General features: G+C 49.6%; 11 protein-coding genes across 11 annotated transcripts; 4 read left to right on the top strand and 7 right to left on the bottom strand.

Moving 5' to 3' along the window:
• Positions 1-507: 507 nt before the first annotated feature.
• Positions 508-4,214, bottom strand: COCSADRAFT_144698 (uncharacterized protein). Its single transcript, XM_007702975.1, has 7 exons — positions 4,143-4,214; positions 4,053-4,082; positions 3,935-3,989; positions 2,567-3,878; positions 2,396-2,518; positions 2,296-2,346; positions 508-2,247 (listed from the first exon to the last, which is right to left on the bottom strand). The coding sequence occupies exons 1-7, from the start codon at positions 4,186-4,188 to the stop codon at positions 958-960; spliced, it is 2,907 nt and encodes a 968-aa protein (XP_007701165.1). The 5' UTR covers positions 4,189-4,214; the 3' UTR covers positions 508-957.
• A 1,765-nt stretch (positions 4,215-5,979) lies between these two features.
• On the bottom strand, positions 5,980-7,641 carry COCSADRAFT_93056 (uncharacterized protein; the record flags this gene model as incomplete). Its single annotated transcript, XM_007702974.1, has 5 exons — positions 5,980-6,485; positions 6,598-7,102; positions 7,189-7,315; positions 7,411-7,442; positions 7,501-7,641. 5 exons carry the CDS (start codon positions 7,639-7,641, stop codon positions 5,980-5,982), a joined length of 1,311 nt encoding a protein of 436 aa, XP_007701164.1.
• A 277-nt stretch (positions 7,642-7,918) lies between these two features.
• COCSADRAFT_119584 (uncharacterized protein) lies at positions 7,919-9,906 on the bottom strand (the record flags this gene model as incomplete). The annotated part of the gene is made up of 4 exons (XM_007702973.1): positions 7,919-8,314; positions 8,393-8,511; positions 8,575-9,564; positions 9,612-9,906. 4 exons carry the CDS (start codon positions 9,904-9,906, stop codon positions 8,114-8,116), a joined length of 1,605 nt encoding a protein of 534 aa, XP_007701163.1. The 3' UTR covers positions 7,919-8,113.
• A 405-nt stretch (positions 9,907-10,311) lies between these two features.
• COCSADRAFT_37729 (uncharacterized protein) lies at positions 10,312-11,770 on the bottom strand. Its single transcript, XM_007702782.1, has one exon. It carries the CDS (start codon positions 11,752-11,754, stop codon positions 10,327-10,329), a length of 1,428 nt encoding a protein of 475 aa, XP_007700972.1. The 5' UTR covers positions 11,755-11,770; the 3' UTR covers positions 10,312-10,326.
• A 299-nt stretch (positions 11,771-12,069) lies between these two features.
• COCSADRAFT_37728 (uncharacterized protein) lies at positions 12,070-13,470 on the bottom strand. The gene is made up of 3 exons (XM_007702781.1): positions 13,286-13,470; positions 12,600-13,237; positions 12,070-12,555 (listed from the first exon to the last, which is right to left on the bottom strand). The coding sequence occupies exons 1-3, from the start codon at positions 13,427-13,429 to the stop codon at positions 12,111-12,113; spliced, it is 1,227 nt and encodes a 408-aa protein (XP_007700971.1). The 5' UTR covers positions 13,430-13,470; the 3' UTR covers positions 12,070-12,110.
• A 194-nt stretch (positions 13,471-13,664) lies between these two features.
• COCSADRAFT_200493 (uncharacterized protein) lies at positions 13,665-17,677 on the top strand. The gene is made up of 12 exons (XM_007702972.1): positions 13,665-13,797; positions 13,847-14,009; positions 14,059-14,315; positions 14,367-14,428; positions 14,487-14,945; positions 14,994-15,078; positions 15,340-15,482; positions 15,768-16,245; positions 16,297-16,695; positions 16,752-16,948; positions 17,001-17,148; positions 17,211-17,677. Exons 1-12 carry the CDS (start codon positions 13,701-13,703, stop codon positions 17,537-17,539), a joined length of 2,817 nt encoding a protein of 938 aa, XP_007701162.1. The 5' UTR covers positions 13,665-13,700; the 3' UTR covers positions 17,540-17,677.
• A 617-nt stretch (positions 17,678-18,294) lies between these two features.
• COCSADRAFT_182164 (uncharacterized protein) lies at positions 18,295-18,865 on the top strand. The gene is made up of 3 exons (XM_007702971.1): positions 18,295-18,535; positions 18,591-18,653; positions 18,704-18,865. The coding sequence occupies exons 1-3, from the start codon at positions 18,368-18,370 to the stop codon at positions 18,764-18,766; spliced, it is 294 nt and encodes a 97-aa protein (XP_007701161.1). The 5' UTR covers positions 18,295-18,367; the 3' UTR covers positions 18,767-18,865.
• Positions 18,866-19,016: 151 nt separating this feature from the next.
• On the bottom strand, positions 19,017-19,994 carry COCSADRAFT_144678 (uncharacterized protein; the record flags this gene model as incomplete). Its single annotated transcript, XM_007702970.1, has 2 exons — positions 19,017-19,679; positions 19,773-19,994. The coding sequence occupies 2 exons, from the start codon at positions 19,992-19,994 to the stop codon at positions 19,017-19,019; spliced, it is 885 nt and encodes a 294-aa protein (XP_007701160.1).
• Positions 19,995-20,524: 530 nt separating this feature from the next.
• COCSADRAFT_144675 (uncharacterized protein) lies at positions 20,525-21,618 on the top strand (the record flags this gene model as incomplete). The annotated part of the gene is made up of 2 exons (XM_007702969.1): positions 20,525-20,795; positions 20,957-21,618. The coding sequence occupies 2 exons, from the start codon at positions 20,525-20,527 to the stop codon at positions 21,616-21,618; spliced, it is 933 nt and encodes a 310-aa protein (XP_007701159.1).
• Positions 21,619-21,684: 66 nt separating this feature from the next.
• COCSADRAFT_37725 (uncharacterized protein) lies at positions 21,685-23,729 on the bottom strand. Its single transcript, XM_007702780.1, has 5 exons — positions 23,433-23,729; positions 23,089-23,382; positions 22,865-23,040; positions 22,447-22,817; positions 21,685-22,398 (listed from the first exon to the last, which is right to left on the bottom strand). Exons 1-5 carry the CDS (start codon positions 23,597-23,599, stop codon positions 21,772-21,774), a joined length of 1,635 nt encoding a protein of 544 aa, XP_007700970.1. The 5' UTR covers positions 23,600-23,729; the 3' UTR covers positions 21,685-21,771.
• A 118-nt stretch (positions 23,730-23,847) lies between these two features.
• COCSADRAFT_119560 (uncharacterized protein) lies at positions 23,848-25,283 on the top strand. The gene is made up of 5 exons (XM_007702968.1): positions 23,848-24,197; positions 24,251-24,387; positions 24,440-24,771; positions 24,827-24,839; positions 24,883-25,283. Exons 1-5 carry the CDS (start codon positions 24,006-24,008, stop codon positions 25,142-25,144), a joined length of 936 nt encoding a protein of 311 aa, XP_007701158.1. The 5' UTR covers positions 23,848-24,005; the 3' UTR covers positions 25,145-25,283.
• Positions 25,284-25,602: the final 319 nt, after the last annotated feature.

Raw genomic sequence — 25,602 nt, 5'->3', positions numbered from 1 at the left:
CCCATATTTCAAGAAGTCAGTATGCATCCACATGAAGATGAATAACTGCTAACACCCTAACAGTCCCCCGATACAAACGCCAACAAACCCTCCCCTCCCACACCACTTCCCGACCGCACCCGTCGAGCCTCTGAACCTACTCTTCTCTCAAGCACCTCACCAACACCCGTACCGTACACGCTAGACACTCCCTCCAAAGCACCTTACAAGCCCCTATCAAGCCCACCATCAAAACGCCACCGCAACCCAGACTCACGCAAAGCCGACCCTCAGCGACCCCGCTACGGAGCCCGCTGCGAAGTTGAAGAGGAAGAAGAAGCAGCCCTAGCAGACCTCGAACAATACCGAACCATGGATCTGGCGCCTTTGGACCCCATCATGCAGAGTAGCACTGCCGGTGATTTGATTACGCACGGTACACCGATTAAAGTACGGGATGTAGATATTTTCTGCGGAGGGCGGTGAAGACGGCGGGAGAGAACGAAATAGGTAGTCAAGGTAGTAGTAGGGCTTGTCGACGTTCTATCACGCAGAAAAAAGGGTAGAACTCACGCTGTATCGACCATATATAAGTAGCAAACCCCGCCCAATCTTTCAACTTCTCTCTCATTTACCCCATGATATGGAATATGGAGACAAACACAGCGCCATCCTAATGCCCTTATTTGCCATCTGTACCCGTAACTAACAAATGCTACATGAAACCCCCCTGCATGATATTCCTTCTTTTTGTAAAGATACCCAAGTCCTGACCCTGTATATAAGCAAAGTAGTGTAAAATCCGTATTGCCCCCCCAAAGAACATCCAATCCATCCAAGCACACAGATATATATATATATATATATATATGCATTTACCCTGTTCAACTACCTCTGCGCATTCCGCCCTCTCCTCTGCCCCCACAAATGTCTTAGACTCGTAATGGAAAGACACTGTTGGGAAGAGGACTGCCACCGTCATAGCTGATGAGATACATCCTGTTGCTCGTCCTGGAGACCAAGCCTTGTCCCGCTGCGTCTACGGTCGTGCTCCTCGTCGTTGTCTCGCATTTCGGTTGCGAAATCTGCCTCGTCGTTGCTGTGGTTCTCGTAGTCGGTTAGATCGTCGCTCATGATGTGGAGGATTTGGCTGAATGTGCGGCTCTTCCAGCGGCCCATGCCTTCCATGAGGTCTGCGCAGTGCAAGAGGGTGCGGCGTGCGGCTAGGTAGCCGCCGTCGAGGGCAATGCCGGTTATGCTGAATGGACCGCCGTGGCGGATGAATTTGAGAGCTTCGCTTGTGTCTGCGAAGCCGACGGGGGACTGCGAGCTGTCTATGAAACCGAGTTGGCCGACGGAAAGCCAGTCAACGGGATCGAGAAGCTCGATACACGAGTCGACTGATGGGCAGTTGCTGTTGGTAGAGTTGGGGGAGTGGGGCGGCACGGTAAAAATGTACAGGCCTAGTATGAGTGCGGCTTCAAAGAGAGCGACGACACTGTGCGGGTTGACTATGTCACTAACTTTGCGGTCGAAAAGCAGCTTGTAAATTTGGGAGGCATGGAGGACGCTGCGACGAGCACTGGGCGTTTGGCTCCACGCCGAAATATCTTCGAGGGCGTTAACGGCGGGCTCGGGGCCTGAGCGCCCAGCCGCGAGCTCAAAGTAGCGGAGATTGGCACCGAGGAGCATGCACGAAGCATGCCAGAGAACGGCAGAATTGAGGTCTGCGGTGCGAACGGCGTCAATGGAGGAGCTCGAGAGATTGACTAGCAAAGGGAGGATGTCACGACTTCGTGGGTCTTCGGCATAAATGCGCCAGGGCTCTAGTTGCTTCTGGTGTCCTGTCGCAGGAGCTAAGCGATCGTTGCTCTCGTAGATGCGGAGGAGGAGCAGTGTTAGCAAGCATCGAAAGCTACTGGTATCCAGTTTCAATCCCGGCGTTGGATGAAATGATGGTGTAATCTTTTGTGAATGAACTTTGGCACCTCTTTGTACCAGATGAAACCATTTTGCAGCGTTGTTGACATGATACAAAGCGTAATCGGACGGAGGAAGAAGATGAACTGTTTCTGGGCGTATCATGGGAGATGTTGAGAGATACCCTGCCCACCAGCAGTCTGCCTCGACCAGACCGAATATGATTCGTTTGCTGCATTCAATCTTGGACCATGTCTTCCATTTAGCGTCGATGTCGATAATTTCATCGAGGAGTGGTTCTATCTTGCCGGCTTCGTTCGCAGAGAAGAGACTTTGGTTCAGAGCAAACTGTAGTTATCAGTATCATAACAGAAATAGACACGAATGTGCACATACACCAATAAGCTCTGAGTATAGCTTCTCGGCTTGCGCGATACGGCTTTTTCGCTGGAGATGGGTCAGCACGCGAACAGGTTGTTTTCCATAGTAAACTCACTCCGGTAATGGAAGCTAGGTTGAGAGCTAGCAAGCTGGTAGCGATAACCCGCATCTGTCTATGTGGTGGCTGATCTGATGCTGGTAACGATTGTAACTCGGCCATGACAAGCTGCAACACAGCCTATATGCATGTTAGCAGATGAAAGTTTATCTCGTGTGCTCCTCTTACAGGAAATGTGCGTGTGACGAATTTGGCTGCGCCAGCTGTCCCCAAAATACTTAATCCAATCAAACACATGCATAGTAGTAACGACCGCGGAGCATTCTTGGCCGAAAATGTTGGTATGTGAATGATTGGAAGGGTAGGATGGAAGTAGTAGAGGTACATTTCCAAAGCAATGTCGAGAATCTCAGCGGGCGGAAACTGGATGCCCTCTACGCTCGGACTTCCCGCAGCATCTCCGCTTGACGATACGGTATCTGCCACGGATTCTGACCGTATCAGATTCGATATGGGTAGATTGTTCAGTGTGTTTTGCAACTTGCTTCTACATTCCTCATCAAGACCCCAACGCTGGTTTTTGCGTTGCCTCTCGCTGACGGGCGTATCTGCTGATCTGGAATCATAATCGGAGAGGATATTGATGCAGTCGGACGAGACCAGACTCTGCCACAGATCTGGCATTAAACGAGATGAGCGCCGATTTCGTGACGGCCAACAATTCTGGACTCTTTGGAAGCGTTCTCTTGGCACTCTGCTTGCAATGGACGCACTACTCCCTGACGGGCTGGCTTGATTCTCTTGCATTGTTCGAAAGGCGTCCGAGTCGAAGAAGCCGCCATCAACCCCCCCTACTCCAAGCGAGTGTGGTCCGTTTGGTGTGTGCCCCTCTTGCTCTATTGGAAATAGCCACGTCTGCAGTGCATCTGCTGGGGTCCGATTGGGAATTGGGTTGCTGCTCTGGACGAGTTCAAACGCCCACTGGTCCAAGCTTGAAACATGTCCTGCAGGCGAGAATGAAAGGACCTCCATGGCTGGATCAATGGGGGGTCCCATGTTGTCGTGGTGATTGCGGCTCTGCATCGGCGCGGTTCCCGCGCGGGAAATGAGCATTGGCGAGGGCGACCGCCATGGCGTGTCGACTCCAGGCTCAAGGTGCTGGGCAGCATTGATAAGCGCCTCGATGCGATCGTCGCCGGGTGAAGCCGGGTGTAGTCGCGAGGCAGGCTGGCGTGCGTGAGGATTGGAAGCAAGATGGGCGCTGTAATGGCGGTTTGGATTCATGTGCTGCTGGATTTGCGCATCTGTCCTGCTGGTCATGGGCGAGAAGCTGGCGTCGTCCTGGATGGGAGGTGTCTGCATTGGCGTGGGACCGCTGTTTGTGCGTGAAGGCACAGCTGACATTGGAGTCTTGCTATCATCTAGAGAGTTGTTGCGCAGAGGCTGCTGCTGCGTCGAGGCATTCTGCTGCTGTTCATTGTTTTTCATCCGGTTCATGGCATTTTGGGCATGGCCTTTGCAGTGTCGGAACAGGACGTCGCTGATTGGAGGTTGGACACGAGGAACTCTTTTTGCTTTTTCTCAAGGAAGCCTCACCTGCGCGAAAAGTGCTTTTTGCATGTCGGACACTCATAGGGGCGTTCTCTGGTGTCTGATTGATAGATTAGTTGCTGATGCTGTTTTCGTCGTCGTCGACAGACTGGGGCAGACATACGGGACCGCTCATGACGCTTCACGTGCTCGACTGTCAGGCAGGTCAGTTGGTTGGAATTCCATCGTCGCCAGACAGCGGAGGGCAACATACGCTTGGTGAAAGTGCGATCGCACATACTACATTGCTTCAATGCCATGGCTGGCAGCAGTTGCAATGTTTCAATGTGTTTGGCGGGTGATCGGAGGACCCTTCGAAGGCCGGCGCCCGGAGGCGCTAGTTAGGCTGCCAAGCCATGGTGGACTGCGGGGGAAGCCATGCCTATGCCCTGACTCGGCCTACTATGCGGCCAGTATAGGCTCATGTCAACCTCATCTACCAGATGCATATAAATCCGCAGTACCTCCTCTAGATTGCACCGCCCGACAACCTCCCTCTCCAATCGTTGCCACCCGATCCCAACGCTTATCTGACGATTGCCACGCCTCATGCCAATCACACAACCATACCCCAACACACAAAGCCTATCGGCTTACACCCCATGAGCTCACCATCCAGCCCCAGAGATCGTACTGTGCCTTGTTTTGACTGCCTAGTTGACCGAGGTAAAAGGGCGTAGTCGTGTTATTCTGCTAATGTAGTGTTGGAAAAGGACTATGTTCAGGTCTAACTTCTCGAAGGATTCCTTCTTACTTCACCTCGCATGTGGGACCTGATGCGTATACTGGTGGGGCCATACTGGATCCTTCCACCGTTCCAATTGTCCTGTTACGGCAGTGTGCTTTGCTCAATGTAGCAGCTGTCGTCAATTGATTGCTACTTTGGACATCGGTTAATAGCCCGCATATTGATCTCCTGGTCGGACATCGGACATCGGAAATTTTGCGTACAGAGTGGGTTTCAAAAAGCTTCGAGGCGTTTGGACCGCCTTTGAAAGCTAGCCGCTGGCCAATCGGTTCGCTGTCACTATGCAATTAATCATTCTCGCGTGCTAGAGGACCCTACATTGCACGTGGCCTGGCCGTTGACAATAATCTAACAACATGCACTATCCATTTGCCCTGTCCAAACGCCCGATGACATTGAGTATGCACAGAAATCCAAGAAGAGCTCAACCAGACATGGCTCGGTGCCTCTGCAAAGTGTATACTACCGATCATGTCTGGATCAGATTCATGCACATCAGTCTCAAGACGTACGCATGTACGCATCTTGCAGACTCGTCACGTACTCCAAGCACACTCTCATTAGCATAGAGAGACCATGCTACTGGAAAACCGTCTTTCTCAAACAGTGTTTCATCTCGATTCTATCTGCGGTGTTCCGCGGATACGCAACCAAGGACCATGTTGATCGCCAGACACATATTGCCAGACAAGCAAGACGCCGACATTGATGACATGCACACCAGTACGCTTCTGAAACCACAATCACAATCAATATCCAAGCTTCGCATCGACATTTCTCGTTACGACGACAAATAAGAGTGATGAGGGACGTGTTGGAGGTCCGATTCTGTGTGGGGCATATGTGGGGCTAGCGCGTCTGCAAGGGTAAAAGAAGACGACGTCGTGGGGCCCTCCAGTGACATTGCATATACGCGTGCATGCTGACACGACTAACCCAAAACAAGGTTTGAATAACCCTGAAAGAAACGCCGAAACAGTAAATTTCCTCAGCAGACCAAAACGCTGGAGAAAGATGAAGGAAGAAAAAAAAGGGGGAAAGCGAGGGGGGAAAACGTGACAAGACCGCGTATTGACCGAGCAGGACCTCGATCATTCGGAACGGACGACACGATGGATTGGGTAAGTGAGCAAAGGCGTTGAAATTGGCCTCCTACATAGATTGGTTATCGTGGGACTTGGGTTACCATATCAGTATACGTACATATAATACTTCAGTCCGAAGTCGTACAGGTGTCTATATGTGGCGAGAAGGGATAATTTATGCATGTATTGTACACACTACGTTTCATATTATGTAGATACTATGCAACAATGCCAGTATCTCTCAACTCCTTGATTTCATCCTCCCCGTATCCCAGTACCTCCTTCAAGACTTCATCCGTATGCTCGCCTAATAATGGCGGCGGCATTCGAATCTTGGGCTCTGCTCTTGAGTACTTGACTGGATGATTTACAAGTTTGACTTTTCCAAGAGCTTTGTGATCAACTTCTTCTATCATGCCTCTTGCAAGCACGTGCTCATGCTCTACAGTTGCCTTGATGTCGTTGACAGCCGCATACGGCATTCCGCTGCCTTCAAAGATATTCAGCCATTCTTTTGTCGTCTTGGTCTTGAGCTCTGCTTCCACCATGTCGTCAAGTATGGTGCGATGTTGTACGCGAAGAGCATTCGTTAAGAAACGTGGGTCTGTCGCCCATTCCGGATGTGACAGCTTATCGCAAAGGATTTTGAAGAGGCGATCATTACATCCGCCTACTGCAATGTTGGTATCCTTTGTTGCATATGCCCGGTACGGCACTACGGTTGCTGTGCATGCTGTTAGCTTTCTGTTCATGTCCCATGTCCACATCCATATATATCTATGCATTTCCCCAACCAATTCCCCTTTGATCCCCGTACATGGAAAAAGCCAACTCACCATGCGCAGTACCCCATCTCCCACTATCCCCTTTACCCGTCACCAACGCACTACTCGCAATATTCGCCAGCCCAGAAACCTGCACATCACTCAAACTCGCATCAATCCACTGACCCAGCCCCGTACTCTTACGCGCATAGAGCGCCGCCTGAATCCCAATTGCCGTGTACATGCCCGTCATGATATCCGTAACCGCAACCCCGACCTTAACGGGCGGTCCATCTCGCTCGCCCGTAATGTGCATGAGCCCCATTTCCGCTTCCACCATGACATCGTAGCCTGCACGGTCACGATACGGCCCGGTTTGCCCGTAACCCGTCACCGATGCATAGATGAGTGACGGGTTAAGTGCCGAGAGGGTAGCGTAGTCGAGTTTGTATTTTGCAAGTGATCCGGGGAGATAGTTTTCCACCAGCACATCGCATTGCTGGACTAGTTTGTGCAGGATAGATGTTCCGGTGGGGTTGTTAAAGGCGAGGCCCACGGATTTCTTGTTGCGATTTACCTATGTCCAAGTGAAAAAGAAAGTTGTGGTTAGTAAAGTAGAAATTTGGCCAAGAGAACTGAGTGGGTATGGGAAATCAGACTTACAGAAAGATAATACGCACTCTCCCCTGGAAACTGCCGTTCCACCCCATCAATATACGGTGCATTCGGTGGCCCCCAAGATCTCGTGTCATCACCTCTAGTCGGATGCTCAATCTTGATAACATCTGCCCTGCACACCCTCGTCAACAAAAAGTCCAAGAAGTCAGCCCCAACCCCTTCCCCCAATTTCTCCATCCATACAAAACCGAAATAGGAAATGCTTACCCCAAGTCCCCAAGAATCTGCGTACAATACGGCTATACAGATTATACAGTCAGTAAAACATAAGTACCGAACCGACGTAGTTCAACATACCCCTGCAAGCACCCTCGTCATATCCAACACCTTTACTCCAGCCAACGGCAACTTCTCCACCGCCTTACTATCCACATTGCTCGCTATTCCCCTCTTCGCCCACACTCGTGCCGCCGGCCGATACTGAAATAAACACTGCATGTGCGGTGGCCGGCTGCATCTCGAGAGGGAGTACATGATTTCCGTAACGTGTATGCTAGTGAATAGCGATTGAATAAACGAATGAAAAGAAGAAGAAAAATCCAGTAGTCGTATGTATGGATGGATGATTGTAAAGGCCGAGGTATGAAGACAGTCAACGCCCCACATACCGACGCGTGCTTTTGTGGGGTCCCGGAGAAGGAAGAGAGAGGGAGACAGGAAGGCGATGGTACAGAGGCACAGACATGTTTTCTTTTGTGATAGTATGGATGGTATACGGGCAAGCAAGTGAGATAGTGTGGAAAAAGGGCGACGAGTATCGATTTCCCCATGCAACGCTGCATGCAAAAAGTACCACCAAGTGCTCAACTCGGATTTCAAAGGTATCCTCCCAAATTACTAATGTGACGCAAAAAACCTCGCTTTACACTCATCATACCGATTATAAGAAAAAAGGAGGTAAGAAAAAGGGCTAAGCTTTTACCCCATTCACCTTGCCCACCCCCAAATACTCCTCAAACTCCTCCCTATGTACCCCATCATCATCCCTCGTATTAGCACCATGCGCGAACCCACCAAAGTAGTACGACGCAAGCCGCTGTTTTTCAGCCACCTTGTCTTGCTTGATGCGAGCGAGGAGGTCTTGTGCGCGCTTGTTAGATGAGAAGCGGTCCTGCGGGTTACTTAGCATGCCAAACGCAAGAAAGCGAGGGGGAAGAGGGAGAGGTGAAGGGGGAAAGGGGAAACGTACAGGTAGATTATCCCAGACCTTGTAGTTAGTACCATGCGTTTCGATTACGCCACAGTCTTTTCGTGCGTATTCGGTCCAGAGGAAGAGACGGCTGGATTCAATCATTATGGTGAGTTGGTCTGTTTTCCCTCGTTAGCATCCCCAATTTCACTTTCCGAGTCGGAGTTAAGTCGGCTTCTCACCTGTCAGTATCTTCTCCGGCTCACTCTCGTGGATCCGCATGCCGTGCTGGTAGCCCTCATGGAAGCCGCCATGCGGCGTGTGACTCCCTTCGAAGCTGCCGCCGCCAGGCTGGAAGTCGTCGCTGCGGCCGAGGCCCTTGCCGTATATGCAGGCGAGGAACTCGGAGGCTGAGTTGCGGTGGAAGTAGGGGAGACGGAAGGTGTTTGTTGCTACGTCCCAGCGGGGTCCGAACCAGAGGAAGTCACAGAGTGGCGTTAGGGGGTCGCGGGATTTGGCTGTTAGGACGGTGAAGATGGATGGGTCGGTGTGATCGATTGATGTGCTATTTTGGGAGGAGAACTTGGTCAAGTCGTACTTGTAAGGGACGACGTTGCCATGCCATGCTACGAGGTCGAAGGGGCTGTGGTCTTGCTGAATGGCTACGAGTTGACCGTTGGTCTTGTTTACGATTTGCCAGTTCTCATGCAGCTCGTCGTCAATGGCAGCTACCGGGTATAGAAAGTCGCGAGGATTGGCTAGTCCGTGGCCACCGAGAGGTCCAAGGTCTGGGAGCTCCCACATGGAGCCCCACACTTCTGTGATGTACCCACGGGCTACCGGAGTATCCGGAGCGAGGTTGAGACAGAATCTGATACCACGTTGAATCACGCAAATCTCTCCTGGCTGAAGGAAGATCTTTCCCATCTCAGTCTTGATATCGAGATTCCCCTGCTGGGCGCAGATGAGGAAGTCGCCGTCAGCGTTGCAGAATGCTCGTCGGTCCATGCTGGAGTTGATCATGTAGACATAAAGTGCAATACCCTCTCTGATATTTGGGTCACCACTGCCAGCAAGCGTGTGCAGGCCGTCGGCAAAGTCAATCCTCTCGTCATCCTTGGGCAATGGGAATGGTCTCCACTCGGCTTGTTCAGGCAGAGTCTCGACTCTTGGATTAATAGACAAGAAACAGTTTGTGATGTTGGACTTGGACTCAAACGGAATGTATCCCTCTGTTGAATCTTAGTAATGACCTCATCATATTCAACACAATACATACGGTGAGCAGCCGCTGGCCGGCAGCGGTACATATAAGTACTATAGTTGTGTGCGCGGGGAGCCGCAAATGCCGAGTATGTAATGCCTTCAGTATAGAGGCCAAATCGGACTTCTTGAGGGTTGTTCTGTGCTACTGGAAGTGTACCTGGGATTACTTCAGATTGGTGTCGATTTCCCCATCCTGCTTGATAGTCGTATGGATCATTAGCCCGTGTTGGCTTCAGCCTCTGGAGATCGGTATAATGGAAAACCTTTTGTGGGTCGGTGATGAGTTTGCGTTCTCTGAAGTCCTGCATCGTGTTCAATATTTGAATACGTAGAATGAATATGCCAAAACCTACAGTGTCAAAAAAATCAGCCTTATATTGGACTTCTCCTCTTTGTGGAACTGTATGCCGACATCTGCCGCCACTAGATGATCGGTCTGTGCATGATGTGGTGGCGGGGCCTAATGCGCATGATAGCGGGGTTAGGCCTTCGGTATATGGTTTCCAGGAGCTGCAAGAGACCGGGTTAGTGGGACTCGCGAGGTCAGAGTGTCTTACCTGTTGCTTGGGAGATGGAACCACATCGTGGGCCTTATCATTCTTCGTTTGCGGGGTGCCTTCTCGAAGTTGAGGAGAAACCTAGTGCTTACTCAGATGTGCCATGGCAAAGTTGCAAGTCAACGGTCATCAAACTGAGCGGCTAATTTATAACAATCATCATTTAGTATGCTATTTTGATGCAGCTAAGACTTCATCTACCATAAGTCCACACGAGCCAAGATAGTTCTTGGCATCACATAACGAGCTTAATTCCTCATTAGAGATCTTGTCTGTTATCTCAGACCGTGTCTGTAGAGCTTCCAACAAGCTGGTATCACGCTCTATACTCTCCTTGCATGCCTCGTACACGATATCGTGCGCTTTTGAGCGACCAACATGTGGCGCAAGACCCATCATGACAGCCTCGGCCACGATAAGACCCCTTGTCGAATACAGATTTGTGAGCATTTGTTTGGGATTCACGACTAGCCCGGAAAGCGCAAAGTCAGCCTGGTTGAGTGCACCAACCGCAATGACAAAACTCTCTGGGACAGCCACCCATTCCAGATGCCATGGGCCAGAAGCGCGTTCGAAATCTGACACCATGCCATCAAGCACCAAGCCCGCATTTGACCGCAAGATCTTTGACGCCGCCAGGATGACCTCGCTTGAAATGGGGTTCCTCTTTTGCGGCATAGTAGACGAAGCGCCTCGGTGCGGTACAAACGGCTCTGATACCTCGGAGAGCTCGTTTGATGACATGATGATAATGTCCAGGGCCAACTTTCCTAGAGATCCGCCAACAAGTGCAAGATAATTGGTGATCTCGGCAACGCCGTCTCGTGCAACATGCCAAGTGATGGGAGGATCTGTAAGTCCTAGGTCTTTTGCCATCTCCTTTCGAACGCGAATGCCGTCGTCGCCTGAGCCAAGTGAAGCCAAGGAACCCGCAGCTCCTCCAAATTGCACCATCAGCGCGCGGTCTCTAAGCTGTTCTAGGCGTTCAAGGTGTCTTTGAAAGCCAGAAAGCCAAATGGCACACTTGTGGCCAAAGGTAATAGGAAGAGCATGTTGCAAGTGGGTGCGACCAGCCATGGGTGTATCTCGATGCTTTCTCGAGAGATGTTCAAGATTCTTGATGACGGACCGCAGAGTGCGCTCAACAATCTGGAGGCCTTCTTTCATCTGCAGAATGCTTGCCAAATCCATGATATCCTGCGTTGTGGCGCCCCAATGCACGTAACGGCCGGCCTCATCACCACAGGATGCAGACAACTGGCGTACCAACGGGAAGATGGGGTATCCGACAATTTCAGTCTCACGACGTAACTTATCGTAGTCCAACTGTGCCTCCCTGGCTTTCGATGTCACGACTTCTCCAATGTGGGAGGGGATGACGTTGCATTTCGATTGTGCCCTGGCCAGGGCTGTCTCAGCGTCGACGCATCGGTCAATATATGCCTTGTCGTCGAACACTTTTCGAATCTCATCCGTGCCAAAGAGGGTGCGAAAGATGACCGAATCAATTGCACTGACGCTGCCGAGCAGTCGCCGCTGAGGACGAATAGTGCTTAGTCGTGGAACTGCACGTAGTGGGGCGCGTCGAAGCAAGAACATGATGAGTAGCTTTGTGATGGGGTAAAACTCAATGGGCCTTGAAAGGAGATAAACCTTTCAAAAAGGCCCGCTGCGGCAGACACAACATGGCGGCTCCTTGCTGTAGGCGGTGGACAGTGGAAGCCGGGCGTGTGGGACGTGAGATGCAGCCTCAGTGTGGGGAAGACAAGAGTGGAGTCTATGCATATGGGCGGACGTGTGGAAATACCGGGGCGGGCGGGTCCTGCGCTTAGCGGTGGCGCAAGAGTTCACGTGACCTCGTGTCAATCCCGCATGCACGCGTTGAGTTCTACGGTCATTGTCTTTACTGTCACCACCACCATCATGCTTGACCACTAAAACTCTATTCAAATATGCTACGACTCTCGAACAAACAACGATGCCACGCCTAGGCCAGTGCTGGCGCACATGCTCACAATGCCAATCTCCTTGTCCTGACGCCGCAGCTCCCCGAACAGCGTTGCTGTCTGACGCGCACCCGTGGCCCCAGTGGGATGCCCAAGCGCTATAGCCCCACCATTTGGATTAACCTTTTCTTCATCCAGCCCCAGTTTCCGGATGCATGCAATCGTCTGGCTCGCAAACGCCTCGTTCAGTTCGATAATGTCCGCATCCTTGAGCTCTATTCCTGTCCATTTCAGCAACGCTGGTATGGCGAAGATGGGGCTGATACCCATCTCATCCGGCGCACAGCCCTTGATCTGTGTGCCTACAAAGCGGCCTAGTGGTTGAAGTCCACGAGCTTCTGCCCACGAACGTCGAGCAAGGATCGTCGAAGATGCTCCGTCAGAGATTTGAGAGCTACGTTGTTAGCTTTGCAACTGCAAGTTGGAAGAACGCCTTACGAGTTGCCTGCAGTACTCTTGCCCTTCTCGCCAAATACAGGCTTGAGCGTTGAAACTTTCTCAAAAGTCAGTCCGTGTCGGATACCGTCGTCTTTGGTGACTTCAAATTCTGCTGGTTGCCCGCTCGCTTCATCGATTCTTCGCACCTTGACAGGCACAGTTTCCCAATCGAAGCGGCCTTCTTTTTGTGCACGACTCGCACGTCCGTGGCTTCGTACAGCGTACTCGTCTTGTGACTTCCTATCAACACCATATCTTTCCGCTACGTTTTCCGATGTGATGCCCATGGGCATGAGGCAATCGCGGGCATCCTTGACGTTTGATTCTAAAAGTGTAGGCGAAACGTCCGTTGGAATGCCCCGCGAGCTGTAGTTCCTCGACATGCTTTCCACGCCTCCAGCAAGCCCCACGTCCACCTGGCCTACCATGATTGAATGCGCTATGTGGGTTATTGCCTGCAAGCTACTCGAGCATTGACGGTTGACTGTGTGGAAAGTAGTTGAGTTCGGGAAGCCAGCATGGTTGAGCGCCATTCGTCCGGTCTTCGCAAAACCAAGTTCAGCGAGAACGTTTCCTATCAAGACGTCGTTGACGTCGCTCTTTTCGATCCCGGCTCGCTGTACAGCAGCCTGCATGACCTGGAAAGGTTTAACGATAGCCCGAGATTTATAAACAATAGAACCTACCGGCATTAGAATATCCTCTGGATGCGCATCTTTGAATCCACCCTTGAAACTCCGATTGATTGGTGACCTGACAGCAGAAAGCAGTACAACATCATTTGGGTTCTTCTGCAGAATATTTCGTGCTGCTCTGCTAAAACTTGCCATTTTCGCGAAGATTCAAGATCCAATGATCCACTGCGATCAAGTGGCGCTCTACATATGTAATGCATAGTCAAACACGGTGCAGGGACTACCGCATGTGGTCGCGGTAGTCGCTGTGGCGGGGCTATTGTCTGTGTGGGGCGACGCCGGAGACCCCTCCATGACGAATGGTGCAGCATGACACTAATGTTTGCCGGATCTAGCCTGTATGAAGACGCAACAATTCACTTTCACCATCTTTGCCCACATACTAAGACAAAAGCGACACTACACAATGGCTCTTCCGAACAAGTACCAGAATGGCAGCATTGACTCCTCTACCAAGGGAGTGTACAGAGCATCGCCCATCAAGCTCATGATATACGGCAATGGTGAATAAACTGCCTCGATTTTCTCAACAGAGCTAATTATTCATGTTAGGAACAAGCAACCAGCTTGTAGATGTCATCAGCGAGCTCGGTGCGACAAAAGCCTTCATCATCACAGGCCGGTCGTTGTATGAGAAGACACCAGTGATTAAAAATATTGAGAAGACTCTAGGATCAGCTCATGGCGGTACATTCAGTAAGATTGGTCAGCATGCGTAAGTAGTTTACAATCACTCCATCTCACTTGAGACTGATTTCATCTAGGCCGATCCAGGACATTAAGGAAGCAACATCCTTGATGGCAAAGTCAGGTTGCGATGTGCTTGTGTCTATAGGAGGTGGATCACCCATCGACTCGGCAAAGGCCATCGCATACAACATCCATCAGGAGACAGGGAAATGGATACCCAGTATTGCTGTCCCAACAACGCTCAGTGTAGCTGAAACCACACAAAATGCAGGTTTTACCACTGAAGAGAAGCATAAGATTGCGGTCAGCCACCCGGAACTGGTACCTAAGGGTGGGTAGTAACATATCTCACGATGTCTGAGCACTTTCTAACTATCATCAGCCGTGGTTTATGATGGAAATATTGCCTTATATACACCTCTCAATCTCTGGACTAGCACAGGGGTATGGAGTAGACACAGCACCAGGAACTTTTTCTTGAATTTTGACTAACTTGAATTAGATACGCTCTTTGGATCATGCAGTAGAGCTCATGTACCACCCGCTTGCAGCCGAAATACCTACGAAGCGCATGGCTCTGGAGGCCATCAAAGATCTTTTCACCTACTTGCCCCAGTCAAAAGCCAATCCCAACGACCCTGAAGTTCGCACAAAGCTTTTCATTGCATGTTATTCTTCACTCTTTCCTTTCCTCTATACCGGCGGTGTTGGTCTCAGTCATAGCATCGGTCATGCGATCGGTGCTACATACAATATTCCGCACGGCATCACCAGTTGTCTCAGTCTAGCACCTACAGTACACTTCAAGGCTAGTAACCTAGAAGAAGCAAAGCAGATTGCCAGGATCATCCCGTATATTGGCAAACAAAGTGCCGGTAGCGACGAGAAGGATTCGCACGTCGTCGCTGATGCCATTGCTGGCCTAGTTGAGGAGCTAGGGCACAAGACTACATTGACAGCCGTGAGTTGCTTGAACACGTTTAAGCTACAATTACTGACAATCCTCCAGTACAACGTGCCAACGGGCGAAGCTGAAGAAGAAGCTATCGCGTTGCGCGCACTGCACAGTAAAGAACACAAAGATTTTGCTAGCTGTAAGTAATTCTGCCAGCAATCTCACATTCAGAAGCTAATATTTCCTGCAGTGAAGAAAATTGTGTGTGACCTCTATTGAAACATACACTAGAAGCAAGGCAAAGTACTGTAGTAGATGTAATTAAATTGTAGCCTAATCGATGAATCAAACTAGTAGTTGTACAAGACCGAGGTGCCATCAGCAGATGAACTAACTATGCTCTATCTGAACAGCGGAAACATTTTCCATACAAGCGGTGGAAACCTTTTCCATGTCCGAGCTCCATGGCTTTTTCCGCTACATGATACGACCAATCAACTTGCGTTTTGCCCGCAACCTCCGCAATGTCCTCGGTTAAGCTCTTTTCCGCCTCCTCCGATTGTGGAGACATTCTCACCCGCCATTGGCACGGCATTTGTGTCGGTCTGCCCCAACTCGCTAGTAACAATGATGCATAGCCTCGTGCTGTTCGTGTGGGGAGTGTCTTCTCCGCTCCAGATTTCTCACCACCACAATTTCTTTATCATCTTTAGGCGTTGACGACAGTAAAGAATATTGCAACCTGTCGCTGTGACGTAGATACCCTTGTGCTGGAGTACAGTAAATCTTCCAAACATCTGGCAACTCGACAACACCTGAACACATACTGGTCGAATTAAGCACACTGATATCAACTTTAATTTATTTCTTATTGTACAACGACCAAAGCCTTCCGCAATGCAAAGATCTCTGCTCTTTTCGGCGCGCCGCCGTGGCCCGGCGACGGGTATGCGTTTCTTCTCCGCCAGCGCATCACGACCGGCAATCAACAAGATAGTCTCTTCCGCACAAGAAGCCATCAAGGACATGAAGTCTGACTCCACGCTACTGGTTGGTGGCTTTGGCTTCTCTGGAGTACCGAACACCCTCATCAATGCTCTACGCGATCGATCCGACCTTACAAACTTCACAGTTGTCAGCAACAACGCGGGTATGCCTGGCGTTGGACTGGGACAACTTCTGGAGACCAAGCAGATTGGTACCATGATTGCGAGTTATATTGGAGACAACAAGGTGTTTGAGCAAATGTACTTGAAGGGAGAATTAAGTCTGCAGTTGACCCCTCAGGGTACCATTGCGGAGAAGTGTGCTGCGGGTGCTGCGGGCGTACCGGCATTTTACACACCGGCTGCATACGGAACAATAGGTGGGGGTTGTAAAGGACTGGTAACGAAGAATGTTGACTAACATGATGTAGTACAAACTGGTGAACTGCCAGTCCGTTACAACACTGACGGAACGATCGCAAAAATGGCACCACCAAAGGAAACACGTGAATTCAATGGAAAGTCGTATGTCATGGAAGAGGCTATTTTCGGAGACTATGCATTCGTCAAAGTTGCCAAAGCCGACCGTCTCGGTAACTGCCAGTTCCGAAAAGCACAAAACAACTTCAACGAAGCAATGGGCAAGAACGCGAAGATGACGATTGTCGAAGCAGATGAGATTGTTGAGGATGGCGAGATTGCACCTGAGGATATCCATCTCCAGGGAATCTATGTCAAGAGAGTGATTAAGAGCACAGTAGGCAAAGAGATTGAAAGAAAGGTGTTCTGGAAGAGCCCTGAAGAGCAGAAGAAGGCGCTTTTGGAAGGTGGTACGTCTTGAGTGAAATTTATAGTAAAGAGGCTTCGGGAACTGACAGTGCATCAGGATCATCCGAAGCATCACAAAAACGTGAGCGTATCATCAAGCGCGCAGCACAAGAGCTCAAGGACGGCATGTACGTCAACCTTGGTATTGGCATGCCGCTTGCAGCACCTGCTTTCCTGCCCGAGGGCACTGAAATCATACTCGAGTCTGAGAACGGCATTCTGGGTATGGGAAGGTACCCCAAGCCAGGAGAGGAGGTATGCACATGACATCTTGGTATACACAAGAGACAAACTTACACAAAAACAGGACCCAGACCTGATCAACGCAGGAAAAGAAACAGTCACACTCATCAAAGGCGCATCAACATTCGGAAGCCACGAGTCATTCGGCATGATCCGCTCCGGACGGATAGACGTCGCCATGCTCGGCGCCATGCAAGTAAACCAATACGGAGGTAAGTCTCTTTTCCCCCTCCTAACAACCCATCAAAAATATTTCTCTGACTCTCAGTTCTAGACCTAGCAAACTTCATGCTCCCCGGCAAAGTCAAAGGCATCGGCGGCGCCATGGACCTCGTCGCCAACCCCACCCAAACCAAAGTCGTCATCACCATGGAACACGTCGACAAGAAGGGCAATCCCAAGATCCTCAGGCAATGCACATTCCCGCTCACAGGCCAGAAGTGCGTCAGTACGATTATCACCGATCTGGCGGTGTTTGAGTGCGATCGCGTCGAGGGGCTGACGTTGATTGAGCATGCGAAGGGTGTGACGGTTGATGAGATTCGGAGTAAGACTGAGGCGCCGTTTAAGGTTAGTGAGGGGTTGAAGGAGATGGTAGTTTGATTGGGGAGGGTGATGGTCAGATGATCGGATGTTGAAAACTTTGGGCGTTTGGAAGCTTGATAGGGATGAATTCATGTATTACGTCTTATATTCTATTGCGATTAATGAGAAGAGCCTTGAACGGATGAGATGGCGTCTAAGCTGTGTGTTACGTACGTAAGTACGCCAGTTTGAGATAAAACCTCGATTAGTATCCGTGCACATTCAAGTGTATTACATGCATAACTAGATATGTAGTATATGTTTATCTTACGTCAATGTGAGGGAACAATAGGGCTCTTTTAGAAAATCTCTTTAGCTATCTAAAGACACCCTCATGTTTCAGTAAGTAATCAATGATCAATGGTTTCTCCAATAGTCACTGCTGAGCTTCTTGCCTATATAGCTAATGATAGTAGACGATCTTAATCTAGAAACTCACTTCTTAACCCGCATCTACAACGGTTTGAGCCCCGAGCTTCCCGTTCCAAGCCTTGAAGTGACGCAATACGATGAGTGTAATTGTGCCGCAATACGAAGATCGCGACCGAAATTAGCTAATAGGTCATACTACTAGAGCAAAATGTCCAAGATGTTCGACAGTTCGGCGCTTACTATAATGATACCGTGATTTTTCCTTAGTAAAACCTGAGACTTAGTGCTTACTAAGAGTCTTGGAATGACTCGATTCTATATTGGGGAGGTTTGTGAACTAGTATTTAACACTATTGACGACACTGTTATCTATGCTCTAGTAAACTGTTTGCTTTTGCACCCACCATCACCGCATTATACGCCAAGATTATACCAAACTTCGAGTTCGAACAACCGAGGAATCAGTCGTTCAAAATGATAATCGACCTGAATAAGATCTTGCTTCTTCTAGCTGCTGCCGGGACAATCCATGCCGGGATCATTCGTGCCAACGAAGATGTTGACAAGCGTGCACCAACATCAGTACGAGTATGGCCTAGACAGCCGCAAGAATCTCAAATTAGCTCGTCTTTCGCACCCTTTGTGAGTTGATAGCCTCCTCACATACTCGTACAAATCTCTAATACTAGTTTTCTAGCTCTGCAACCCAGATTTGCAGATATGCGGCAATGGTAATGACTCCAAGACGTACAAATGCAGGGTAAGTATGAACTATACCTTTTCACTTCCATGGTTCTAACTCAATGTTAGATGCGTTGCACTGCATGGAATGGTTGTATACCCCAATCTGATGGAACAGCCTACTGCTCTTAAGAACCAGCTGTTCGATTGATGGTCCGGGTTGTGGGCAGCGTTAGATCGATTGAGCTTTATCTGGAGCGCGGGGGCAAACATCACGTATCCTGTAACACGGACAGTTACATCGGTTATTGAATCATGTTACTAAGAAAACTAATTGCCTTTTTTTCCCTTGGACATTAATCTAATTCCTACATCAATCTACACGATTTTTGTCCCAATGAACTACATACTGACTCGTCCCCATCTCCTCCTTCTCATAACCCTATTCCCCAAACTCCCACGTCCCATCCTCCCCCCTCCTCCCCCTATCCTCATACCCCTCCGGCAACTTCCCCCCAACAAACAAATAAACACTACTCCCATCCCTATCCCTACACCGCTCGTCCCGCGCCGCTTGCTCCCAAATCTCCAGCGCCTTCTCCGCCATGCTACACCCCGTCCCCACTTGTCTCGCACTCTGGACCCCCAGTCCCAAATCCTTAATCATCATCTGCGTCTTAAACCCTGGTTTATACCCGCTGTTACTCGGGACCCAGTACTCCGTCTGCACATTCGGCACCGGCATGACGTGATCGCACATCCAGGACTGTCCCGTGCTGGATTTGATGACGGAGTAGAGGACGGACGGGTCGAGGCCGTGCGATATACCTAGCGCCAGGGCCTCGGCTGTTGCGAGGAGAATGGTGCCCGAGAGGTAGTTGTTTGCGATTTTGGCGGTTAGGCCTGCGCCGAGGGTGGATAGGTAGAAAAACTTTGAGGCGGGACCCAGCATAGATAAGATATGGGTGAGGCGGGTGGATAGTTTGGGGTTGGAGGTTGGGCAGGAGGGAGGTGGGTGGCCGATTAGGAGGGATAAGGTGCCTGCTTGGGCGGCGGGGACGCCGCCGGATACGGGCGCGTCGATGTATGTTCCTAGCCCTGCGTGCTGAAGTGCTGCGCCGACTTCTTTTGTGGTTTGCACGTCGATGGTGCTGCATTCTAGCATTATCCTTTCTTCATCTTTGCGCGCGGCGATGACGCCGGTTCCGGGGTCTAGATATACTTTTTTCACGTCTGTACCGTCGGGTACAATGGAGATAAGGTATTTGGCTTTTTCGGCGGCTTCTCTTGCTGAGGCGCTGATTTCTATGGGACCGTGGCTAGAGTATTCGGACTTGAAGCGTGTACAGGATGAGGTGTTGATGTCGTTGATGTAGAGAGTGGAGGTTGAAGGCATTTTGAGGCGTATGTTGGATGCCATTGCATAGCCCATTGCACCCAGACCTATCCCATAGTTGTCAATAAATGTTCTTCGTATACACATCCGTGTTTGCTGGTCTTGGTGAGAGTACCGATGAATGCATAATCTTCTGCCATAATGTCCAAAGTCGTTGATTATTTTCTTTTCACCAATAATTTCACTTAGCCTATGATATTGATATTTATGAAAATGCCGTTTTCTGAAACCATGAATTCTATTCTTCAACCTTAGTCAGTAGTAGATGTCTACATGCACCCTAGTTCTGTTTAGACCGCACACCAGTTTATGCTGCCCCACATGTACCCCTCTCTTCCCCAACGCAGCATCCCCAACACATCAGCCTCGGCCCCATACTGCATCGGCTGTTGTAAATTGTGTAATCCTGTTTCAGCATGGATATGTATTTGTGTAACAATCTTGTAGAGTACCACTGCAGGGGGTAATAAAAACAGAATCCTCTTCTACGTAGTGTACATCCACCAGTCTCCATCCTCTCCAAAGAAACCCAAACCAACTACTTCATTCCAGTCATGTCTCCTTCTTCTCCCCTCAAAGTTGCTGTGATTGGTCCAGCAGGTTTCGGTGGCTCATACCTCTCTGTTGAACTACTAAATCGAGGTCACACTGTAATCGGGATATCGCGCAACCCAGCAAAACTTGGAAAGCACGAGCGTTATATCGCCCGACCTGTAGATATAGACACAGGATCGATCGAAGAAATAGCTGGAAAGTTCAAAGATGCTGATGCGCTAGTATGTGAGTTTGGACCTCATACATCAGGAGCAGGGGCATTGTTATATAGTACGTTTTGATTTCTTCCTACTTTCTTCTGCGCTCATGTGTGTGTGTGTGTGTGTTTACTTGGAGTAACTCATTTGAGAAGACTACATGCAAAAAACAACAAAAGAAAATAAAAAAGATCAAATTTCAGGACATAGAAACTAACACAAAAAACCCCCAAGTGCCCTTCCTAGAATCCGTCCGCAAAATCATCCTCGCCCACAAACTAAACCCAACCTCCTACTTCCTCTTCGTCGGCGGCGCAGGCTCCCTCCACGTCCCGGGCACCTCACTCCCCTGCGTCGACCACCCAGATTTCTTCCTCGCCTACCGCCGCGCAATCTCCACATCCCTCGCTCACATTGCGTACATGGAAGAGCGCCTCGGCATCATGGGCACGGCGCTGCGTCGGTACCGCATTGCGCGTCTAGCCTCGCCACCATCAGAAGAAGATTTGGCTGTGATTGCAGAGTACGAGCGCCACATCCGGAGCAAAGACGATGCGAGCGACTTCATTAAAGCGGGGCGTACGGCGTACATGTTTTTTGATGGTAGGACAGATTTCAACTGGAGTTTTGTTTCGCCGCCTGCGTTGTATCGGCCGGGAAAGCGGATGGGCAAGTATGAGGTTCATGTGGATGATATGGTGCTTTTGGGGGAGCAGCAGGAGGGGAAGGATATTTTTGAGGGGCGCTTGACGGGGATTAGTGTTGGGGATATGGCGATTGCGATTGCGGATGAAGTGGAGCAGAGGAAGTTGGTTGGGACGCATTGGTCGGCTTGGGGGGATATTAGTGAAGATGTACCTGCGCCAGCGTATGCGTCGTTGGAGGCGGTGGGCTGAGGGGATTAGTAGCAAGTGCTGGAATAGTAACTCTCCCGCATAGTTTCACGTTTGATATTTTGATATTTTGATATTTTGTGATTTTCTGGACATTGTCGTCTAGTCTAGGTGGACCTGCTCCCCATTCAACGTGACATCAGTCTTCCTGTATAGCTACTTGTTGTGAAAATAGTCATTAAAGACCTTGAGTACTGCGTCGAACCCGATTTTCTCTCCGAACTTCAATACGTGCTCGTCTCGCCCAATCTTTGTGGGGGCACCGTCTGGCACCCATCTACTTGTCACACCTTCGGCGCTCGGCCCATATACCTTTGCGCTCAGCTCGTCCTGATGTACCGGCGGCCATGGATTCTCGCCATTGACGAATTTGATAAAATCCTGTCCGTATTCCCTAGCTACCTTAAGTTGCGCATCGTCCAAATGTTCGTTGAAATTTTGAAACAGATACGCTACGTCGAGGATATGGCCGGCTTCGCCTTTGAATCGACCTTCCCAAGGTATACCCTCGTTGAAGTGATAAAGGAAGAGTTTTGTTTCGGATGTATTTGGCCAACCCTGGGCAAATGCACGTGAGGCAGCGTAAAAGCAGATGTCAGACGCGAAGCGTACAAAGGCGAGGATTGCCTCGTCATCTGAAGTGGAAGCAGTGATGTTGTAAGCCGCGAGTAATTCTGTAGCTACTTCTGGCTGGGCGGACAATGTTTTATTGCAAGAGTTGATGAATGCTTGGGCAATGCCAGGCTTACGGGCATCTAGCATGGTGTATGCGAAAATGCTGCCCTAGATATCGTTAGCTTTTGCTCCTTTACCACTTGCACAGGAGCTTACATCAAGCTTCGAGTCTCCTAGCATCAAGGCTTTGCACCATTTTCGACCAGGAAGCAGGAAATTGGGTTTTTCTTCTTGAGATGAAACAGTTGAGAAATCAGGGAAGCCAGGTACTGTATCATTGTCCATGGAAGGCATCATATGCGCTGATAGTGGTGCCTTTTGCACAAGATCGTCAACTGGCAAGGCCAAGAGAGCCTTAATGCGATCTTCTGGAGACATTTCTGCGAGTCCAAATGCTTCAATGACATTTTGGTAGGCCAACTCTGCCTCGGATTCTGGAATGGGTAAAACGAGGAGTGGTGTTCCTCCAGTACTGAGACCTTGCTTCATCAATGGCTCTTTCGAGCTCAGTAAGTATATCACAGACACTATGAGAGTCAGTCACGCTTTCAAGGTCACTGATTGTTGAACGTACCAGCTCCAGCACTTTCTCCGCACGCTGTGATCTGATTGGGGTCGCCACCAAAGCCACCTATGAATTTCTTAACCCACTGCAGTGCAGTGCGTTGGTCATGAAGGCCGTTATTTGCTTTGTATCCGGCTTTTCGTAGTTCAGCTGATGTCATAAATCCTGTGACACCCAATCGGTAACTGATTGGTTTAGAATGGAGTCATTGTACTACTACCAGCCAGACCTACTTGATAGTGATGCCAATTATAGGCTTTTTCAATCCAACCGACATTTTCACAAGAGCAGCCGGGTCATATTGCGGGTACCAGCTACTTCCAATTGCGAATCCACCTCCATGTATGAAAACGTAGACCGGTAACTTTGCATTTGAGTCGATGGAACCACTTTTGTCTGTAGGTACAGTAATGTTAAGATTCAGACCTTCAAGGTCTGACTGTGCCGGAGCCTCTGGTAATGGCAGGGAATGCTGGATGAAGCCAAATTCAGCATGAATGGTGCCAGCTGGCGCTATTGGAGAAGGTCTGGATTGATTTAGCAGCTGTTGGGTGAAAGAAAAGTATGTAATAGGTACCCAAACTTGGTAGCATCTGTGTTATCAGGCCCATAATTATCTACCAATTCTGGTGGCGCGAATCGGTCTTTTATCGAGGCGTATTTAAGACCTAAGAATTGTGCGACTCCATCTCTCTGGTTTCCCTTGATTTCCCCGAGCGCTGGATGGTTGAGAGTGGCGGACATGTTGATTATCGCAAGGAGACAAGAGGCGGTCGTGAGGAGTGTGATGCAGCTGTAATGCCTGGTATCGTTAAATAAAAATGCCTTGATACCTGCCTGTATCACAGTTGGGGAAGGCGATAGTATCGGTACATGTTCGGATGAAGGCGGAAAGAAGTCGGTGTGCGTGTAGTATGAGCCGACTACCCCGCTCTACTAACCATTCGACTAGTGGGGCAGAGCACGACATCCACACACGGCAAGTAGAAGGTCAAGAATACGTACCACTTATGCATTTCAGATATGTACTTGGAATGGCCCTTATAGGCTGTGATTTGGAGCGGCTCAATGCATCCGCGCTGATAATTGTGAATAGTGATAACGAGTCATCTAGACTGTTGTACCATGCCAGTCAAGGTTTACGTGCATCATGATACGAGATAAGTTCAATCTGCCCTCTACGGATGCTTTCGTCAGTCTCTCGCTACTTGATGGCGGCAGTTTCGTTGCTGATTTGAGCCGCATGCATGCTGGCGGGAGTGGGACCTTTCGCATGTACAATTGGGCATTTTATATTGCGCACAAGGGTAGACATGTACTTTGGGACTTGGGCTTAGATGAGGTCAGTGTACTGGGAAAACTGCAATTGGCGGTCTTTGGCTAACTTTGCCACAGGACCGAAGCTGCTACACGCCTTGGGTGGACAAGCACATGCTGCAGTACGTCAATCATGTTGGCCCAAAGCGTACCATTGTGCAACAGTTGTTTGAAAGAGGCGTTCCAACCACAGATATTGATACAGTTCTGTTTAGGTACAAGGTCATCATCGAGGCATGCAGCATGTATCGACTAACAAACAACCAGTCACGCTCACTGGGACCATTGCCGACCAATTTCCGACTTGTTTCCAAATGCAAAGGCGTGTTTTGGTCCAGGCACAAAATCAGCATGCCAGCCGGGTCATTGGAAAGACCCTGACTTGCAGTGGGATGGGCGCTTCTTTGACCCGGATCACGCCACCGAGACTTGGGAAGAACTACAGGGCGATTGGAAACAATTCGGACCGTTCGAAAATGCTCTAGATTATTTTGGAGACGGCAGCTTTTGGGTTTTGAATGCACCGGGACACATGCCAGGCAATCTTGCTGCCGCTGCCAGATTGCAAAATGGTGAATGGGTCATTCTTGGGAGCGATTGTAAGTTGCTCCATAGGCACAGTCGTTAGCGTTGACTAACAAAATCTGGGTTCAGGTTGTCATTCGAGGTTTGTCACGCTTAGGTGTGCTGGAAATCTGCTAACGAACTAGGGAATTACTCGATGGCGTGCAAGAAATTGCCCAGTTTCCAGGCCCCAACCTAAAGCCCATGTCCCTCCACACAGACATTACATCTGCTAGAGATACCATGGCTAAGCTGCGGACATTAGAAACTGATTACGGGGCTCATATAGCACTCGCACACGACGCTTCGTGGCTGAAGAAGGGTACAGACCGGGTACTGATGTCGCTGCTGGATAAGAGAATGAAACTGACGGCTAAAGAAAAGATAGTCCACGATGAGATACCTTAGTTCAGTTTTCAAATATTAGTTTACAATAACTGGAGCTATAGGTACCTAAGTAATTAAGGACCTAGTCAGCAATATTCTGAGGTAGTTTGGCACTACTTAAAGGGGTCGCCATTTTCTAGTTTTATTGATTGCATGCGAGGTAGTTTCGCTTCTCTGAAGGTGTCCAGCCATTTCAGCGCCATGAAAGCCCGCCCAGGCAGTTAGCGCCATGTTGGTGTACGAGCTCTTGGGGAACTGAAATAGCCGATGACAAACCAAGTCTAATGTTAGATGTCTTACCAAGTACACTTGGTTTTCGTTTATTTATTAAATATTATAAATAAGCAGTGCGTGGTGTTGGCTTTGCTGAGGAGTTACACTGTTGAAGAGTTACACCGTTGAGGGGTTACAATGCTGCGCTATCCGTTTATTTCGGTTCCCCAAGAGACGAGCTAACTGTGTCTACTTTGATCTTAAGG

Source organism: Bipolaris sorokiniana (genome assembly GCF_000338995.1).
Source record: "Bipolaris sorokiniana ND90Pr unplaced genomic scaffold COCSAscaffold_9, whole genome shotgun sequence".
Lineage (NCBI taxonomy): Eukaryota > Fungi > Ascomycota > Dothideomycetes > Pleosporales > Pleosporaceae > Bipolaris > Bipolaris sorokiniana.
The sequence above is the reverse complement of the archived record's forward strand: the minus strand, read 5'-3'. Positions and strand labels throughout refer to the sequence as shown.

What these genes read in the sequence shown, in the direction of transcription:
- COCSADRAFT_144698 (XM_007702975.1), bottom strand. Translation starts at nt 4,188, where the DNA reads ATGGCATTGAAGCAATGTAGTATGTGCGATCGCACTTTCACCAAGC. An exon ending in AAAAAGCACTTTTCGCGCAG is followed by an intron (nt 3,879 to 3,934) that starts GTGAGGCTTCCT and finishes ACCTCCAATCAG; the next exon opens with CGACGTCCTGTTCCGACACT. An exon ending in TCGTCACACGCACATTTCCT is followed by an intron (nt 2,519 to 2,566) that starts GTAAGAGGAGCA and finishes ACATGCATATAG; the next exon opens with GCTGTGTTGCAGCTTGTCAT.
- COCSADRAFT_119560 (XM_007702968.1), top strand. Translation starts at nt 24,006, where the DNA reads ATGATACGAGATAAGTTCAATCTGCCCTCTACGGATGCTTTCGTCAGT. An exon ending in GGGACTTGGGCTTAGATGAG is followed by an intron (nt 24,198 to 24,250) that starts GTCAGTGTACTG and finishes ACTTTGCCACAG; the next exon opens with GACCGAAGCTGCTACACGCC. An exon ending in ATTGATACAGTTCTGTTTAG is followed by an intron (nt 24,388 to 24,439) that starts GTACAAGGTCAT and finishes ACAAACAACCAG; the next exon opens with TCACGCTCACTGGGACCATT.
- COCSADRAFT_37728 (XM_007702781.1), bottom strand. Translation starts at nt 13,429, where the DNA reads ATGGCAAGTTTTAGCAGAGCAGCACGAAATATTCTGCAGAAGAACCCA. An exon ending in CAGAGGATATTCTAATGCCG is followed by an intron (nt 13,238 to 13,285) that starts GTAGGTTCTATT and finishes AAACCTTTCCAG; the next exon opens with GTCATGCAGGCTGCTGTACA. An exon ending in AAGAGTACTGCAGGCAACTC is followed by an intron (nt 12,556 to 12,599) that starts GTAAGGCGTTCT and finishes CTAACAACGTAG; the next exon opens with CTCTCAAATCTCTGACGGAG.
- COCSADRAFT_182164 (XM_007702971.1), top strand. Translation starts at nt 18,368, where the DNA reads ATGATAATCGACCTGAATAAGATCTTGCTTCTTCTAGCTGCTGCCGGG. An exon ending in GCTCGTCTTTCGCACCCTTT is followed by an intron (nt 18,536 to 18,590) that starts GTGAGTTGATAG and finishes CTAGTTTTCTAG; the next exon opens with CTCTGCAACCCAGATTTGCA. An exon ending in CCAAGACGTACAAATGCAGG is followed by an intron (nt 18,654 to 18,703) that starts GTAAGTATGAAC and finishes ACTCAATGTTAG; the next exon opens with ATGCGTTGCACTGCATGGAA.
- COCSADRAFT_200493 (XM_007702972.1), top strand. Translation starts at nt 13,701, where the DNA reads ATGGCTCTTCCGAACAAGTACCAGAATGGCAGCATTGACTCCTCTACC. An exon ending in GCTCATGATATACGGCAATG is followed by an intron (nt 13,798 to 13,846) that starts GTGAATAAACTG and finishes TATTCATGTTAG; the next exon opens with GAACAAGCAACCAGCTTGTA. An exon ending in GAAGGCGCTTTTGGAAGGTG is followed by an intron (nt 16,696 to 16,751) that starts GTACGTCTTGAG and finishes ACAGTGCATCAG; the next exon opens with GATCATCCGAAGCATCACAA.
- COCSADRAFT_37729 (XM_007702782.1), bottom strand. Translation starts at nt 11,754, where the DNA reads ATGTTCTTGCTTCGACGCGCCCCACTACGTGCAGTTCCACGACTAAGC.
- COCSADRAFT_37725 (XM_007702780.1), bottom strand. Translation starts at nt 23,599, where the DNA reads ATGTCCGCCACTCTCAACCATCCAGCGCTCGGGGAAATCAAGGGAAAC. An exon ending in ACAGATGCTACCAAGTTTGG is followed by an intron (nt 23,383 to 23,432) that starts GTACCTATTACA and finishes AAATCAATCCAG; the next exon opens with ACCTTCTCCAATAGCGCCAG. An exon ending in TAGGAGACTCGAAGCTTGAT is followed by an intron (nt 22,399 to 22,446) that starts GTAAGCTCCTGT and finishes AACGATATCTAG; the next exon opens with GGCAGCATTTTCGCATACAC.